Below are 19,493 nucleotides of genomic sequence, written 5' to 3' on the forward strand. Positions count from 1 at the left end.
CTTAAAGGAGGTAGACCATGTCACCTTAAAGGAGGTAGACCATGTCACCTTAAAGGAGGTAGACCATGTCACCTTAAAGGAGGTAGACCATGTCACCTTAAAAGAGGTAGACCATGTCACCTTAAAAGAGGTAGACCATGTCACCTTATGGAGGGTAGACCATGTCACCTTATGGAGGGTAGACCATGTCACCTTAATGGGGTAGACCATGTCACCTTAAGGAGGGTAGACCATGTCACCTTAATGGGGTAGACCATGTCACCTTAAGGAGGGTAGACCATGTCACCTTAATGGGGTAGACCACGTCCCCTTTGGACCACTGAAGATAACGACAATGTGGGCACACTCGTGTAGCAAAACGACCATTTCCCAGTTGAGTTGCCACAGCTGCAAATATCCGTCGACTGATTTAGCCTATCAGACTTTCAGCGAATGGACAAAAGTCTTGGGACACACCTCAGCCATCTTAGCAGCACATTTTAGATGATGGTACACTTCCAAGAGTTTGGGAAAGCCCTTTTCTGTTGAAAGCAAGAACATTCAGGGAGTGCTTGGATGAGTATGGTAGGGAAGAAATGGAGAAATAGATGAGTCCCAATACTTTTGTCCATTTTCCCTGATGGACCAAATTGTCTTAAATCAGCGTTTTCTTTCTTCTTCTAATGTTTACATGCTTTGATAGTAGCAGTGATTTCACAATGAAAGCCTTTTTTTATTGTAATGAAATGAAGAAAAGATCTACTGAACATTATCATAGTATGATATCATTGTGTGCGAGATGATATCATACTTGAGGTGAGTTTTGCAATTTGCAGAATGAAAAGTTTGATTGAAGACGTGACTTATCAGGTGTAATCATCTGGCATATTGATTAGCTTCATTATTTAAGGCAGTAATACTGCCCTGTTGGGGGCTGGGGGGGTCATACACAGAGTTTATGGATAATAAATGCCTTTTATATTGTTTACTGCCAATGGAATAATAATGTGTGGGAAATAATTTTTATTTCATGAACATATTTTTCATCAGAAATAGATGGCTTGCACTATGGTCAGCATATTGTTGGAAATAATAAAAACAAACATCATGTAACAATGTGAGCATGTGGAACCTGAGATCTTTTTTTCTTATTGGTTCTTATTGTCAGTTAAAATGACACATTATTAGTAGTACTGTTACTATTTATTTTTTATTATGGAAAATAAGCTAAATAAAGGAATTTAATACAATACATTCTGTTATGGAACTTTTATATATATTTAGTATGCCTTTATCATTGAATATATAATATCTACTGGATAAACTAATACATTTAATTTATGAACTTATTAAGGAAATAAAACCAAAGTTATAATTAAAAATACATTTATAATTACACTTATTCATTGATTTATTTTCAGCTTCAACTTTTTGTGTAGTTAAAATTATGTAAATTATTTTACTACCTATTTTGATTATTAATCTATTGATTTATTGTCTTGTTTTTAGCCGGTAAGCAATGTCATTTATTTATAGTTTACTGTAGTAACTTTTATTTTTCGTATTTTTGATTTATTTAGATTTTTTTTACATCCAGTTTGAATGTTTGCACAGGACACTTGTTGTTGCCTAACTTTTAATTGTGCAATAAAAGTAGTAGTAACTTTTATTGTATTTTAATTATTAATTCATTGGTTTTATTTTTTTTCAGCTGTAAAGTGTAACTTATAGTCTATTTTTTTTTTAGTTTTTAGTCAACATTTTCTTTGTTGGTACTTACAACCCAGTTAAAATTGTCTTTACATTTTTACATTATGATAGTAATTATGAATTTTTAGTTTTTTGTTCTTGTTTTCAGTTTTCAAGCGTGGTAATTTATAGTCCAATCTGTTAACATGAATGTTTCTGCACCTTGAAATGGTGTTTTGGGAAAGAAACACGAGCCCAAACAAAGATTCAAGTTGTTTTGCTTTGACATTTAAGAAATTGGCCGGGAATAGAATTAATATCCGTGACTAAAGTGCCTTATGGCGTTTATTTATTTATTTATTGATTTGTGGGCTTGAGAAAGTGACACAAACACCACATGCTTGCAACTATCATGACTAAATGTGCAAATGCCGATGTCTTCATTTTGCCAAGAATGAAATGAACAACCATCTCCATGGCAACCACAGAAGCTGGTAAGTGACCCATCAAAAGCAAATGTTTATTGTAACCATGGTTACATTTGCATGCTTATGCAAGGAAACTGCAAATTGACCTCTGTGTGTTTTTCAATGGCTGCCAGGTAATCTGAGATTTATCCCCCAGATGACCTCACCTGTCCTGGAGCCTTTTTAACATCGCTCGTACTGTACGCTAAATCTGACACAGACGCTCCCTAAGCTCCTTAGGCCCGGTCACGGCTGTCACGGATACCAGGAAGTTGTTTCTAATATCTCGGGTTAGTCAAACCACAACAATAAACAACATTGTTAAACGTATACATCCTAAATGTGAGCATTTTAGAATGTTTCATCCTAATAACTCATTTTAATAATAGTAATTGTTCTTTCTTTCCCACCACAGAGGATACACAGGCTCCATAAAAGGAGGACACAGGTGGAGGGGTTTTTTTTCCTCTGAGCACAATAACATGATTGTCGCCTTCCTCCCTCCCTCCCTCCCTCCCTCCCTGGAGGTCAGGGCCCCCGTGGAGGCAAGGTGTGTGACTGCTGTTCCAAAGAAAACCCCAAATTTGATATTCTTTGGATTTTGCTGACTTAATTTCATGCTAAAACCAAATCCACTCAAGCAAAAATGTTATTATTTAACTGTAGTTACATTAACAGGTTTTAAAAATATTTTTTCTATCTTTGTCATATAGATGAGGAGCAAAATTAATAAATGTAAACACTTAAATTTACTTTCTAATTCAAAAGCTACATGTGTTCCTTCTATCCGCCAGGGGGAGCCCTTCCTGCTACACAACCTGCTTCAGCTGCTGGAGCCACGGAGGCGCGCTCCCGTCACGCACGAGCTGACGCCTACACACACAGAGAGAGAGAGAGAGAGAGAGAGAAAGCGAAGCGCGCTCGCGTGTGCCGGACTCATCCAGGAGCGGAGACGGCGGAGAGAGGATCTCCCGGCGTGGAGGCGCACACCGCGGGAGGGGGGGGCAAGAAATGATGCCCTGCTATCGCCGGTAGCCGCGGTGCTTCCGTGCGGACACTTGTGACCCCGTTTTCCCCTTTTTAAGCCTCTCCATCTCCTAACCAAAAACCACCGGAGCACTCGCGTCGGTCTTCACCGGACTCATGATGACCAAAACCGGGACACTGATTCTTCTCTGTGCGTTCCTGGGCTCCGGGGAACTCCAGGCGCAGGAGCAAGACCCCCGTAGGCTGCTTCCCCCGCCAGCCACTTTGGACTTCGGCTACGTGCCCTCGGGGGTCTACGAGACGGTGGCCCACTACGAACCCGGACCCATCGGGATCCTGTTCCACATGGTGCACACTTGGCTGTGCCTGGTCCAGCCCAACGACTTCCCGCAAGGTGAGTACTTCACGAGTCGGTCAAATGGGAATATGTTTCAAAAAAAAAAGGAGAAAATTAACTTTAAAAGATTAGCGGAATAATTGTGTTTAATAGTTTGCACCTGTTTGCGTGATTTAGTCACGCCACGCCCCTCCACGCCACGCCCTCAAGTCCCCCTACAAGTGTTTTTGTTTTGTTTTTTTTGCACTTAATGCAATTAGACACATACACTGTGTGTGTGTAGTTAATGGTGTTGCGACATACACACTCCCAAGTTTGTGTGTGTGTTTAATGTGGTTCCGGATGTGCAAAGATACCCCCCCCCCATTCCCTTCTAAGCCAACATTTTGCAGATTAGCAGCTCTGCGAGTCACCTTGCTAACTAGCTAAATCCCATAAAGCTTACACCAGATGGCATTAGCCGCTAAAGCGCTCATTTATCGCCAAGCAGTATATGGCTTTTCCAAAGAGCCAAAATAAACCAAAACACCACACCGCTTCCTGTGCTGCTATTTGGCACCTTTGTGTTGTAACCGCATCAAAAACTAGGGACTGCTTTCCTGGTGCTGTGTGTATACCGCGAAAGGTCTTCACAAACAGTTTATCATGGTCGGCAGCCATGTTTTTGTTTTTCACTTTGGTGTGCGACCTTGTGAAGTCTTCCTATTTCCCGCACTCTTTAATGCAGCATTATCAATATAGGTAACCTTCGAATTATGTTAGACTTAAAATAAAATAACTATCAATAAGATCATATTACAAGAAGATAACTTTAGCGGCTGACTTCCAAATCATTTCTTAAATGTTTAATATAGGTAGCGTCGCCTAGCGTAGCCAACTGTGCTAGCCATGCTAGCTTAGCACCATACAGGTGACCAAGCAGGTAAAATTTAGCATCTTAACCCTATGACAGTTTAAAAAAAATCAATAAGTTATGCTATTTTGGGGGTTGAATACAGCTTATTAATATGCATATTTAAGCAAACATTATGTAAAATGTCACAAATTAAGTATTTTCAAGAGTAGAAATGGCTAGAATAAGTCAAATACACACACAAAGCATTCAAAGACATTGTGATAATATGTAGTATTGTAGTATATGTAGTAGGTATCAGTAATGTCACTGTAATCTGAGACACACAAGCACCAAACCTGATAGTCGGGACAGCAGGCTTTTATTGCAGCTTTGAATGATTTGACAAGAGGCACAATAGTAATTCCTAACACATGCCAAGCTGAATAAAAAAAAGTGTAAATCTGACTATAGGGGTGTTATTTCATGTCTAGAGGGCTCTAATATCATTAAAAATTATATTTAGAGGATTGTAGAATGGATTTCTATTCTCTAACTACAAATATATTCCATTTATAAGTAAGGAATTCTTCCGTCAGGTCTGGAACCAATTAACCGTGATAAACAAACATTCTATATATTATATTAATATTAATGAAGCTAACATTAGCAGCTAGTTGGATAGCTCTCCTTACCCGAGCTGTCCCAACACTACAGTGTTATGCTAATTTGCATAATTGGCCATGACACATGTGCATGTTGTTTTTATGGACGCTTTGGGAGACAAAAAGACATGAAATGCAAACCAGGTGATGCTAAATCTATCTGTGGCGGTCCACCGCAAATAAGTGGATGTATTAGAAAACACTGTGCTACCGTCACCGAAACATTTCTAAATTTACAGTACAATTAAAGGTTCTAATCTTGCAAAATGATCCCAACTTGAAAGACACTTAACGTCATTTATTGGGATTTTTAGCGGATTCCAAATAGCGACTTTATGATGCGGATAATCTCACTCGGGTGTTGTAGTGTTTTCAAGAAAAAGCCTTTCCCTGATTGACTCCATTAGTAACTTTAGCCTTCACTCATGCTGCATATCGACCGTGGTGATGGCTGCCTGTGGGTTTCCCTGGCAACGGTTGCCAGACCTTCATCTGGTGTCTGAATTCCATGATGTCTTTCGGAAACCGGTGAGGAAAGTCGCTCACCTGCATATGTGCAGCTCAAATAGAATATTGAATGTTTGTTTTTAAATGTATAGATAAAAAAATGCAAACGTTCCTCCAGTGGGAAGCGAGTCAGCACTTTGCGGCCGCACACAATGGCCGCTTGTGGCTTTGTGTGGCAGATGACCACTCGTGTTATTATGGCTCCTTCTTGCTGTTGTTGTTTGTCCCTTGTAGTCACTGAATAGCAGCCAAAGCGCTCCATTGTGTTAACCAGTAACTAAACCCAAATATTCACTGGCGCCTTCATCCGTCTCCGCATGGCCCGAGGCCGCCATGTCGGAAGCATCCTGCAGACAAAACTGATCCCAGATCAGCCTGAATTAAAAACAAAAAGGTGGCAATTTATGAACAGCGTTATCGTTATGCAAATGTGGAACTTGAATGTGGCACAGCTTTAACAAGCCGAGGTTACGACAAAGACTATTTAGTTTTACGTCGTTCATGCTTTTTTGTCAGTGTTTACCAGCCCCCCCGACCCTCTTTTCCCTCCCAGTTCATGCTTTAAAGTGCAGAGTTTCCCTTGCATACATTCCCATGCATGCATTCTTTTATTGTATTTCACCCTGCCGCAAATAGATTGCAGCCCTGTGGGAAATGCTGGCAAAGCTACAGGAAATAAACTACAAGCAGTTTGTATGTGGTGGTTTTTACTGTGATATATTGCTTACTTTCATCCCCGGTGTGAGCATCTCTCCCCACAAATGAGCCTTGTACTCTAATTATTTAATCATCAATCAACAAATCTTGTTGAGGTTTTTTTTTTTTTATAACCCCAAAAAATGAGAGCGATGGATAAAATGGGCTCATGTTGATGCTTTTCCAGCATTCTGTTTGACTGGATGGCTGCCCTGGAGCCTCCAGCGTGTCTTGTCTGCGAGGATGTTCAGAATTGATATGAATATTGCAAATGTTTGTCAGCTTCCTTCTGTTCAACATCAAACGTCGTTATCTAACTATCTCGCTCAGCAATGCCATACACTTGCACAATATAGCCATCCTGTCTTTCTAATATAGTGGAACACAATTATGTTTATACCAAATCATAAAGGCAGTATTGTTTCATTTATTGCGGTTCATTGGTTCCACACCAGACCACAATAAGATAATTTTTACGAAGTAGAGGAGGAATCCTTAAAGTGGAACAGTACAAGAAACTTGTGTACAATCTTCTAAATCTGTTTTTAAAACATTATTAGGGCCCTCTAGACATAATATAACATCCCTATATCAAATATAGTAGACGTAATAAAAGAAAATAATGCAGAATGAGGGCTGCACGGTGGTCGAGTGGTTAGAGCGCAGACCGCCAGCTAGGAGACCCAAGTTCAATTCCACCCTCGGCCATCTCTGTGTGGAGTTTTGCATGGAATTTCCTCCCCCATTCCAAAACATGCTAGGTTAATTAGCGACTCCAAATTGTCCATAGGTATGAATGTGAGTGTGAATGGTTGTTTGTCTATATGTGCCCTGTGATTGGCTGGCCACCAGTCCAGAGTGTACCCCGCCCCCGCCTCTCACTCAAAGACATCTGGGGTAGGCTCCAGCACTCCATGCACCATGAATGAATGAGTCTGTCTGCTACTGAGCGAGACAGAGGCTGTATGACTGACAAAAGGTCTCACTCCGTTCATATTGTTGTTTTATGGAACAAATGCACCAAGGTACTGTGTAGCATTACTGACATCTAGTGACCAGTGTAGGATACTACACATCTTCCGAATGACTTACTATATTTGTATTTTACTTCATTTAACCCTTTCATTGTTATGCTTGAAGATGCTTAATTTAGGTTAAAAATACATACAATTTGCTTAAATATGCATATTATTTGACTAATAGGCTGTATTCAACCACGAAACACACATTATTTATTCAACACTGAGGCGTTCCCAGGCCAGTTGAGAAACATAGGCTGTGTTTGAATCCGGGGCCTGCATCCTAAAAGTGCGTTTTTGTAGGCTGCACGACGTCATCGTGCTGAAGTCATGAGGTCATGCGTGTTACGCTCGTCGTATGTTGTTTACAGTCACGTTATCTCCACTATTATGGCGTGTTGTGCATTATACTTGTTTATGAATGACGATATGAGCTGCATTTTCCCACGCCAAAGCATTATTATATAAGTCTTATATATTATGAGTTTTCACAGGTCTTTGTGCTTTAGGTAAATACTAAATCCTCAGGTTAAAAATAAAGTAGTTACTGTCATGAGAGGGTAGTATAGTAAAAATATTTTTGTATGCATTTTATAAGAAAATAATTAAAAAAATGTTGTACTATACACCTTTTTTTAAACATTTTTTTGCACATTCTATGGTTATCGTCACATTAACTCAGAAGTTTACAGGCAAAGTTGTTGGGTTCCAAATGATGTCATTTCTTGTTTAGCCTACATAAGTACAGTATATGGCACGGGCAACATATAAACATCAGAGCAGGTGTACCTAATTGTGTGGCCGTCAGATATATTGGCCTTCTACATCGGCATCGTCTGATTTGGGCTTTTTCTGTCTCGTATAGAAGCCCTGTCATGTCGGCTTTTCAGCTCCAGTTGACCTTCCCTGCCCCGGAGTCTTTTCCATTCATGCCGCCTCTTTTGAGCGAAGACGTCGCCGCGTCATCAGAACACAAAAAGCGATATTGTGCAACACTTTAATTCCCTGCCGGCAGCCCCGCTGCCGCGCATTGATGCCAGAATGGCCTTCAGCGACACGTCGCTGCATGTGAAATGGATCCCAATCTGGGATTAGCGTCGGCCCAGACAGCCGAGACGGGCTCGCCGTGATTCGGTTCTTTGGTTGCAGCAAGGTGACCTAACACGCAGCCACGCTGGGAAGTAAATATAAAACTATTAAAACTTTTCCGTGTTTTTCCATCCTTGTGGAAGCGCCGCAGGGGAAGCCGGGAGCAATCAGACGGGCTGTCATAAAGGTCGAAAGATAAATAGTGGCATGTTTTGACTAACTACGCCTCTCTGCGGGAGTTTGTTTGAGGAAACGGTGATAGAAAGGTCAGTGATGTTCCACTGATTGCTGTCGTCTGGCGTGGAGCAGCTTTTTGTGTAAAAAGGGCTTTGCTTTGGGGGCCTCGGGTGTGCCATGTTGTTCATTCCATCCCAGTTTGAGAAGAACAACTGACTGAAAATGGAGACCACACTGGAACCTCGCTTGGCATGTTTTTCGGTTAACGTTAAAAAATACTGTAACGTGTCTTTTTATTAATACACTGCATGAGTCCAATTGTGTTCTAAAGTATTTTTTTATCACAGCCTATTGTCTGGCTAATACATGGAAACAGGAACTGGAAGTCAGCTCCGCCGCCCATCTGTGATGTCATCAGCGGCTGACGATGTAGTTCTTTGCTAACAGCTAATTGTTCTAGTTTTACATTCATTCATTTTCTACCGCTTTTCCTCACGAGGGTTGCGGGGGGTGCTGGAGCCTATCCCAGCTGTCTCTGGGCGAGAGGCGGGGTACACCCTGGACTGGTCGCCAGTCACAGGGGACATATAGACAAACAACCATTCACACTCACATTCATACCTATGGACAATTTGGAGTCGCTAATTAACATAGCATGTTTTTGGAATGTGGGAGGAAACCGGAGTACCCGGAGAAAACCCACGCATGCACGAGGAGAACATGCAAACTCCACACAGAGATGGCCGAGGGTGGGATTGAACCCTCATCTTCTAGTTTTACATGCATAAAGTAATTCTAAACGTATAAATAACCAATGAAAGGAATACATTTGTACATTTATACAGTTGTACATTTATCAGCGTCTTTATCCAAATGCTGCCACTGGCAACTTTCTTTGGCTCCATTCTGGGTCGGCAGGCGACTCACGCTTCAAGAAATAACTCATGGCAAAACAAGAAGGTGGTGTCCGTGTTGATCTCACCGCCACATCTTGTCTCTGTCAACAATTACATCTTCAGTGAAGGTAAAAGTAACCTAAGGCAAACCCCTGTTTTGGTTCATTTGTTCCAAAAGTTTTGATGAAATTCAAAAATGATAAAAACTTAAGCAATATTTCCAATACAAAATAAAGGGAGTCCAATAAATGTCCCAAAAATATTAGCAAAAAATATATTTTATGGAGAATAATTGAAGTTTTACACTGGGAAAACTATGCAAAATAATTATAAATGCCAAAATAAATGAACATTGAACATCACTTTTACTTTTATAGAAGAATCTTGTTGGCAAAGACGGTGAAGAGCAGGCAGGGAGGAGCAAATCGTCAACATTATGTGATAACTGAGACCAAAACGTATCAAAACGGAGGTAATATACTGTAATATACTGTAACACTGTAACTGGTTACGCAGGTAGCCAACCTGTGGCACATGGGCCTTACACCGCCCACAAGACCATCAGATCCCGCCTGCCGTGGACTTGAAAGAATGGATCTCTAAACTGAGCAACATCTCACATAGACCAGATCACATGAACAAAAAGCGACTAAATGAAAGAACACAGAGATTGGCCACTTCCCTGGTTGCCGTGTCCCATCAGGACAGGGGGGGGGGGCATCATTTGGGTCAACAGAGGAGAAGCGGAAGAGGCCGAGGCGAGCGGATGGCAGCTCATGCGTTCTCTCCTTCCTTTGTTACGCTTCATTGGCGGATGCAACCCCCCCCCCCCACATTCCCTTCTTTTCCCCAACGAGTCCACTCCACTCTGTGGTGGAGATGGTAGAGAACCTGCTAGCCTCAGACCCAGGCCTGACTTAGCTTCACCGTGAAAACTGGTTCCTTGTACTACACACTTAACCTAAATACTACAGAAGCTTGTATACATGCGAGTATCCAGTGTACTGCTTGTGTAGAAGTACATTTAAGTCACTTGTGTCACCCATTGGAAGGATGCTAAGTTGGAAATCCATGTCGCTCGTGGGTCCCCCTTAATGAACCGCAGCTCCCCGTTGCCTGCAGCATTCGTGCTTTGCGGATTGCCTTTGACCTTTCATGGATTCTTACGTAATGTCGTATAAAATGATCACCACGAGTCAACTCACCGCCTGGTTTTGTTGATCTTCTCGTGGAAGTACCGTCTTCGGTTGAGTCCTTTCTTCGGCGTGTCGCTCATGCGGGGGATTGGTCCATTGAGGGGAGCATCATGTGTGGTGTCACATCAGGGTAAGTAGCGGCGTTGAGCTTGTCACCTCGCACACGCGGAATTGATTTCAGCACGTTTGAGCTTAGCGGAGACGACAGGAGCTCATCGGAGTCTGTCGCCATCATTCTCCTACACTCCACGTGTGTGTGTGTGTGTGTGTGTGTATGTGTGTGTATGTGTGTGTCCTCCACCCATCAACGTGATTCCCACTGCAGGGGAGGCTGTCATGTCGCTAACCTACCGCAGTAGTCGTGGTACGGTGGCGGCGGCGGCGGCACGGGTGCATGTGAGCGCACTGGAGATGCTTCCGGATGCTCATGTGGGCACTCGAGCGCACTCGCAGCTGTGCACGTGAGTTTGCTTTGCACTGGAGGGAGGACGCGTAGAAAGGACGGCATGATGCCAAGCACATACATGCAGGAAAGATGCCACACATGGAGACATTTTTAGAGAAAAGACTGTGTGTGTGTGTGTGTGGGGGTGGGTGGGGGGGGTGTGGGTGTGAAGTAAAGCCAGATTTTCTCTCCATAGTTGCAGATTCTATGGTAACAGTCCTGACTTGTGGAGGTGTTTTACTTCAAGGTTCAATGGCCATTTTTCGATTTTGTCACAATAGACCATTTTTTTTGTCATTTGCTGACTTTCTAGTCCACTGAGGTCACACAAGTGGATTTTTTTTGGCAGTTTTTTTCAGATCTTTGTCCCACACAGGTGTCAGTCGCACAGGAGTCGCCTGTCTTTAGACCCCTTTCACCTGTGAACGTCACAGGTTAGCTCGTAGCTAACCATCTGGGTTCTATCATTGTTTTTTTTACACGACTTCCCCTTTTCTCACGGTGAAGCCACACAGCTTCCGTGATCCAATCTCGGCCTAACCACCAACCCGGATTCAGACACAGTTCAAGGAACTATACATGTGGTACTGCTACGTTGTTTTTTGTCGTGATTCCATCAGATTAAACCGTCAGTGATTCTTTATGGGCTGTACGGTGGACGAGTGGCTAGCGCGCACACCTCACAGCTAGGAGACCTGAGATTTTAGAGCCCCCTAGACATAATATAACATCCCTATACCGATTATAGTAGACGTAATAAAAGAAAATAATGCAGAATGAGTGTGTCTACAGGCTGCACGGCTATAGCGCAGACCGACAGCTAGCAGACCCCAGTTCAATTCCACCCTCGGCCATCTCTGTGTGGGGTTTGCATGTTCTCCCCGTGCATGCGTGGGTTTTCTCCGGGTACTCCGGTTTCCTCCCACATTCCAAAAACATGCTAGGTTAATTAGCAAATTGTCCATAGATATGAATGTGAGTGTGAATGGTTGTTTGTCTATATGTGCCCTGTGATTGGCTGGCCCACCAGTCCAGGGTGTACCCCGCCTCTCGGCCGAAGACAGCTGGGATAGGCTCCAGCACCCCCCGCAACCCTCGTGAGGAAAAAGCAGTAGAAAATGAATGAATGAATGAATGATTCTTTATGGGCTGCACGGTGGACAGGTGGCTAGCGCGCAGGCATCACAGCTAGGAGACCCGAGTTCAATCCCACCCTCGGCCATCTCTGTGTGGGGTTTGCATGTTCTCCCCGTGCATGTGTGGGTTTTCTCCGGGTACTCCGGTTTCCTCCCACATTCCAAAAACATGCTAGGTTAATTAGCAAATTGTCCATAGGTATGAATGTGAGTGTGAATGGTTGTTTGTCTATATGTGCCCTGTGATTGGCTGGCCCACCAGTCCAGGGTGTACCCCGCCTCTCGGCCGAAGACAGCTGGGATAGGCTCCAGCACCCCCCGCAACCCTCGTGAGGAAAAAGCAGTAGAAAATGAATGAATGAATGATTCTTTATGGGCTAGCGCGCAGGCATCACAGCTAGGAGACCCGAGTTCAATCCCACCCTCAGCCATCTCTGTGTGGAGTTTGCATGTTCTCCCCGTGCATGCGTGGGTTTTCTCCGGGTACTCCGGTTTCCTCCCACATTCCAAAAACATGCTAGGTTAATTAGCGACTCCAAATTGTCCATAGGTATGAATGTGAGTGTGAATGGTTGTTTGTCTATATGTGCCCTGTGATTGGCTGGCTATTCAATGAATGAATGAATGATTCTTTATGAAATGAGGAAACATCAAAGGTCACATGCCCTCCATAAGAGAGCCGTATTAAGTATAAACTGTAACTACTTGAGGACACCAACACATCGTGTGTGTCCCCCCCGTGGTACATGCTGAGCGGAGACTTCCTTTGTTGCACCACAATTCTTCCTGGAATGTGACGTGTACCATTTCTGTACGAGCACAGAGCTAGCATAGCGACAACGGCACCAGCGAGCAAATCCCCATCAGGCTGTGTGTGCTTTGTTGCCTTCCAAGCGGCGAGAGGCTGAATGAAGTTTAACGGTGTGGAAGTGCGTCCCGGCCTGGCTTACTTATTACATATTTATTTTCCTACTTTGTTCAGTAAGCCTGTTAGCACAGAGCTTAGTCAGGGGCTCATATGGGAGGCTGGTGGCATTTACAGACACTTGATTACATTTTTTTTTCTTTCTCTCTCTCTCTTTCACTCTTCCATGTGCATCCATCCATCCTTCCATTCACGCGTCCTTTACCTTTCCACTGCTGCTTTTCTTCATCCGCCTATGTCAGCTTGTCCCACATGTTTGCATGGCGGCTTCTTGCTTCTTGCTTCTGTCTCTTTTTTTTTTTTTTTTAACGCTTTCAGCCTTTTTAGCTGAAGCACTAATTCCTAGCAAGTTATAAGAGGAGAGGATAAGCTTCAGTCCTGACATGTTTAGCACTTTGAGCTGGACCCGTTTAACTGCTATGCTAATTCATGCAGTACCAACCCTCGTACTACCACATACTACCAAATAGTACTTACCTTCTGGAACCACTGACCGTTACATGTACAGCTAAACACTGTTGAAATATTACTGTATTGTTATTAATTCATGTGATAAACCTTTCACTCATTCATTCATTTTCTATTGCTTTTCCTCACAAGGGTCGCGGGAGTGCTGGAGCCTATCCCAGCTGATAATGAATACATTTTCAAATAAATAATTCTTCAGGTATTAAAGCATTAATTATTTTTTTGATTTGAATTATTAAAAAAAAACATTTGTAAACATGTATTGGCATACTTAAAGGCCTCCAATAATAAGTACATAAATGCCCCCGGCCACCAGTTGTAAATTGATATCATCATTTTGCGTCATGTAACATAAAGCATTTGGCATGCAAGCTAGTTTATCTTAAACAATAGAATGTTAAATATTAATCTTGGAAATATGTCAATTTAGTAAAATTATTAAAGAGTGGACCAGTCCAGGGTGTACGCTGCCTCTCACCCAAAGACAGCTGGGATAGGCTCCAGCACCCCCCGTGACCCTCGTGAGGATAAGCGGTAGAAAATGAATGAATGTTAGTTGTATGTTTATAAAATAATTGTAATGTTGTTAAAATATTTTATTATTAAGAATTATTTAAAATATTCAAAGATATTTTCTTACAGATTTGAAACATTTCTGATTTTTTTTTGTATTTTTTTTTCTTTTTGTTACACAACTTCCCTCAAATTGTATATTTTCTGCTGCTTGTGTACTGGAACGCATAAGCGGAACATCCAACCCAAAAGACAGCTGAATAGGTACAGTGTTTTTTTTCCCGTCCATACAGTTCTAGTTTCATGTCTTTTGTCAAGGCGGAATGGGGACAAACTCCCTAATGGGAATGAAAACTTCCATTGTGGGGAAACACAATACCAACAAAAGGCTTAAAAGATGATCACTGGGTTTTGATGTGCTTGCCCTTTTATTTATTTTTTCCTCTCCCAAACCCTGATCGTATAACGCCTGGCCTCAACTACACAATAAAGACGGACAAAAGCCGCAGAAACCAACCCAGAAAGGTGAAGTACAGCACAGTGACCTTTCCCAAACCACATCAGGTGTTCACTTCCTGTCACCATGACAATCAACATGCCTTTCGGTCTAAATATTTCCATCAGTTCTTGTTCTGTGGCAATACAAACATGTACCAGGCAGGGACAATAGACGCCGTATATGTATTATGTATGCCATTCTATTTGTCACCAATCAATCAATCAATGTGTTTGAACCACTTGAACTGTCAATTATTATTATTTTTTTTTATCGTTCTGCAGATCTCCTGGTCCGATTAGCCAAGGACAGGTTTGGAAACATTCAGACTGAATACCAGAAGGTGAGTCTGCACTCAATTTCTACAGGCAATGTACAAAAAGGTGAAAAACAGCCTCTCCAAATAAGTAAATTCATGATAAAACTCAATGCTAGGAATGTAACGAAACATGTATTTATGATCACATCGGTCGGTATAATACGGAACAGTAACAACCTAGCGATATACAGTGGATTTCTTAAAAATTAAAACTCGCCCATTCACTGTTGGGAACAGCACGAAGGAGATTGACAACGGTCTACAGCATATCATAATGCACAACACAATGTGCAGCTTCTCCCTGGTTCTATATTTATATACAACAGAGCATCAATATATTGCTCTAATACACCACAAAGAGGTAGAACACAATGCGGCTTCATATATGATGTTTAAAAAAATGTGCAAAATTGCACTTCAACAAAACAGACAATCCGTGAAAGTTGAGTCGCGATGTAGCTAGGCAACGCTCTATCCAGGCGTGTAGCATACGACACAGCTAGCTAGATAAACGGTGAACAACGATTGACATAATTTTTATTGATCATGCGCTTTATGGATTATCGTGACAGGCCTATTAGAGGCAACGTCAGGACATCCTCAGGTTCAAGATCTTGTGTGTATACTTTGTTTTAAAACAGTTGAGTTTCTCCTCCACCGATCGTAAAAGTCTAGCGAAGATGAAGTTCCAAGAAAGCCCGTTATGAAGCTTTTTAACAAGCCGAGGCCACCTTGAGATTTACGAGCACTTTGGATATAAAATCCCATGAAAGAACCTCCTGTATGCTTTTATTTTCTGGTCCGAGGACAGAAAATAGGGGCCAAGTTCTGTTGCTGTAAACTGGAGCCTCTTTTCCTTTTTTTTTTTTTTCTGTTAGCGCATGTGTTGATGTGTGCTGTAAATCTGTACAAACGCCACATTGTTCCTCTTTTTTTTTTTTTTTTACGGCTTCTCTGTCACGCGTGTTGTGTTTGTGGTGGGTGTTTTGACGCTGTGCTGCTTTGTCTTCTGCATGCCGTCTTCATGTGAACCCATGTGGTGTCCTTCAGCCTGAGAACATAGTGCTGAGCCTGCAGGTAAAGTGTCTAGCCCTAAACCATACCTTCTCTAGATGCACGTAGACAAGCCCCCCCCACCCACCCCCACTCCATTTCATTCCTTTCTTTTATCTGCTTTTGTATCCCCTGTAACCTCCTTCACCTTTGACTTTTAATGCTTGTTCACTTTTAGGGGAGCAACTTTATTTACTTCCTCAGCATGCATTAATAATGATGGTCTATTACAGTTATACTGTATGTATGTTGGCTGTACTACTTAGCTGCTGGCCCAGGTAAGGTAGTAATACTTTAATGCAGTACTGAAAAAAGTCAACTGTTGCATTGATGCAGTTTCACATTAAAGGGGACCGATTCTGCTCATTTTTCGTCCCTTTGTATTGAGTTGTGGACTCCTATAGAGCAGCTACACACAATAACCCGCAAAAGCTTTCTACATCTTCTAGGATCTGCACCTATTCCATTTGTATTTCTTGGGATTTTTCCAAAACGGTTTTAATTTATTCCACCCACAGCACGCCTCTGGGAAGGCCTACTCTGCTGTGATTGGTCCCACTCGTACTCCCACTTGTACAGCTTGGACCCGGCCACGCCCATATAAGGAATCTCACGCGGCTCACTGTGACGTCACAAAAAACTCCAAACTTCTTTCAGGGCTCACTTCCAAATGTCAGAAAGGTCAGAAAAGTGGAAAAATAGACATTTATATAAAGATGCTATATTCATTCGTCTTTTCTTGTTGTATCATACTGGGGAATTTTTTTTTTTATTTAATTGTGATAATTAAATAACATTAAAAAAATGAATTATTTCTCATAATGATTAATGATTTTATAAAATTATTTAAATTATTTTAAAAAATACATAAAAATTTGAATTATTTCTAAAATTAGTTTTATTTACTGACATAATTATTAATTTATGAACAATTAGTATTTGAATTATTCTAATTATTTGTTTTCTTAATTATTACATAGCATTACAGCAACATTGTAGATAGAATCGTCATCATTTGGCATGTAAATTATTACTTTGTGGATCCTCAGTGTATAAAAATAATTGTTAGTAAATTCATTTAGTATTTTCAAAATGTAATAATCATAAATATAAATCATTCAAATTCACTAATAATCTAATGGGATACATTGTGGTCGTCTACAGCCATGCATTGAGTTTCCAATGTTTCTATTTCCATATTCATTTGATCTCACAATGTGATTGACACAATGCTTAAGTCAGCTTCTTAGCATGATCTTAGCATGATCCATGACACACACACACACGAGTCTCGTGGGCCTCTTGGCGCCCGGGGCCGTTCCTGCCCGGCGGCTGTTTTGTTGGGGGCGATTTATCAAGTGGCACGACAGCGCCACGACATGCCGCCACCTCATCTTCGGCTTTAGCTCGTATGGTGAAGGTCACGTTCTTCCTTGGGGCTTTCGCCAAGACAAAACCTCCATCCCAAAATAGTTTCATCTGCGGGCTGTCATGGAAGCAGCAACCATGGTGGAAAAAAAACAAAAATAAATCTTTTTGTTGTTGACATGACAAGATGAGGCCGGCAGCGGAATGACGCGCGTTCACATTTCAGCTAATTTGTCGTCATGAGCTGGCATGACAAACGGTCACATGACTTGCTTACTTTATTTGAATCAATTTTCCCCCCACGGAGGCTGACATCAGCCATTCTTCTACTCCAGAGCGTCCCGCCTCACCCTGACTTTTTAGTATTTGGATCACGCGGAAAAATACTCCAGTCTGACAGGATTGTGTTTAAAGACCCAACCAAAAAAAAAGTACTGGTCCTAGTACTACGAGGGTGGACGTGGGTGTTCCCCATTAGAAACTCCCTCTTTAAGCACTGGCAGGAAGCGTTGCCGTGACAACGCACACACCGTGCAGGGAGTTACCAGTCCCTTTTTAATTTTGCACATTCCAAAAGTCGGGGTTAGCGGATTAGCGATGTTGCAAGATGATGTCATGCTCTCCGCTAACTCTCCACACACCTTCGACATTTCTAGGGTTTCTATGCCTTGAATCCTAAATAGCCCACATTTTCTACCGCAGGGGGGTGCTGGAGCCTATCCCAGCTGTCTTGGGGGCGAGAGGCACAGGGTACACCCTGGACTGGTGGCCAGCCAATCACAGGGCACATATAAACAAACAACCATTCACACTCACATTCATACCTATGGACAATTTGGAGTCGCTAATTAACCTAGCATGTTTTTGGAATGTGGGAGGAAACCGGAGTACCCGGAGAAAACCCACGCACGCACGGGGAGAACATGCAAACTCCACACAGAGATGGCCGAGGGTGGAATTGAACTCGGGTCTCCTAGCTGTGTGGCCTGCGTGCTAACCACTTGAACACCGTGCAGTTGTTTTTCAACTTGAATAACTAGAATAATGATTTGGAGTACATGAGAAAACCGCGTGAACATGTATATACAATGTTGTAATGGATGGATGTTTTCCATACATAAAATAAATGACCTGGCCTTTTTTGTTTGGAATTTTATTTTTGAATTTAATTTAATTTTTTTTATTTAATTAATTAATTAATTAATTTTACTTTATTTATTAATATTTTAAATTTTATTTATTTTTTAATTTTATTTATTTTATTTTTTTTTCATTGTATTTATTTGATTTAATTTTTATTGCCAACCTTTTTGAATATTGTTTTCCAGAAAATTCCAGTTGAACTCCAAATTGTAGCACTTGTGGGACGGGTTGGTGGTCACATGGCGGATGCTTTTGGTTATTTTAATAATTTTTTGCATAGTCGTTGGCAGGGTATGAGAATGGAAGACCGTGCTCGGATTCCCAAAACGCGTCGTTTTGAAAGAGAGCCTTGAAGTTGTATTTTCCAGCAAGCGATATCATTTATGAATTTTGGAATACTTTCGAAGTCCAACTTTCTATGCAGTCGCTCAGCTGGAAGTCCATCCTTTCATCAAAAATTCCATCTTTCCCCTTCATTAGCCAGAAAAAGCGGCACCGCAGGCCAACACGCTCTGATCTTTGAGGCACGAGCCAACAATAATGTGCTTTCATGGCGTTGATCTTCTGTGATGGTGCGGGTGCCGAGAGCTTGATGAGCACAGCGTTGGCATGTCCGTCCCATCTGGACTCATTTCTCTCATCCTCTCGCCTTTCCAGGCCATCTACTACGAGATGGGCTTCCTGGTGTGTGCCGTGGTGGGCGCGCTCTTCACCGTCCTGGTGCCCGTGGTGGGCCTCTTCTTCTGCATGTGCCGCTGCTGCGACAACTGCGGCGGCGAGATGCACCAGCGCCAGAGGAAGAACGCCGACTGCCGACGCGGCCTGCTGGGGACGCTGCTCTTCTCCACCTCGCTGGTCATCACGTGAGTGGGCGTGTCCGTTAGCGTGTCGGAGAAAAACACTTTTAGGTTGCAAATGCTCAAGCACCCCAGTAGTCACCTTTACACTCCATAAATAATAATAATAATAAAACATAATATAGACTTCCTGTATGACATTACTGACACCTAGTGACCAGTGTGGAATACTACATATCATCACAATATCTTTGAATGCATCATCTCAATACCTTATATGTGTATTTTCATTCA

At 42.1% G+C, this 19,493-nt stretch overlaps 1 protein-coding gene across 14 annotated transcripts in view; it reads left to right on the top strand.

Moving 5' to 3' along the window:
• The first annotated feature begins 3,027 nt into the window (after positions 1 to 3,027).
• Positions 3,028 to 19,493, top strand: part of prom1a (prominin 1a) — a 53,194-nt gene continuing 36,728 nt past the window's right edge. For 4 of the 14 annotated variants that reach the window (XR_009126632.2, XR_009126639.2, XR_009126640.2 and 1 more), the window contains exons 1-4: positions 3,028 to 3,516; positions 14,804 to 14,862; positions 15,889 to 15,915; positions 19,060 to 19,265. Coding sequence is in view for 4 of the 14 variants with exons in the window: in XM_058065003.2 (XP_057920986.2) it covers positions 3,279 to 3,516; positions 14,804 to 14,862; positions 15,889 to 15,915; positions 19,060 to 19,265 (530 nt within the window). In the remaining 10 variants the exon portion in view is untranslated. The remainder of the gene's footprint in view (positions 3,517 to 14,803; positions 14,863 to 15,888; positions 15,916 to 19,059; positions 19,266 to 19,493) is intronic. The other 10 variants (XR_009126633.2, XR_009126634.2, XR_013625463.1 and 7 more) reach the window with 6 other exon arrangements.

This window comes from Doryrhamphus excisus, linkage group LG23, assembly GCF_037039965.1.
Source record: "Doryrhamphus excisus strain RoL-2023G ecotype Guam linkage group LG23, RoL_Dexc_Guam_v1.1, whole genome shotgun sequence".
Taxonomy (NCBI): Eukaryota; Metazoa; Chordata; class Actinopteri; order Syngnathiformes; family Syngnathidae; genus Doryrhamphus; species Doryrhamphus excisus.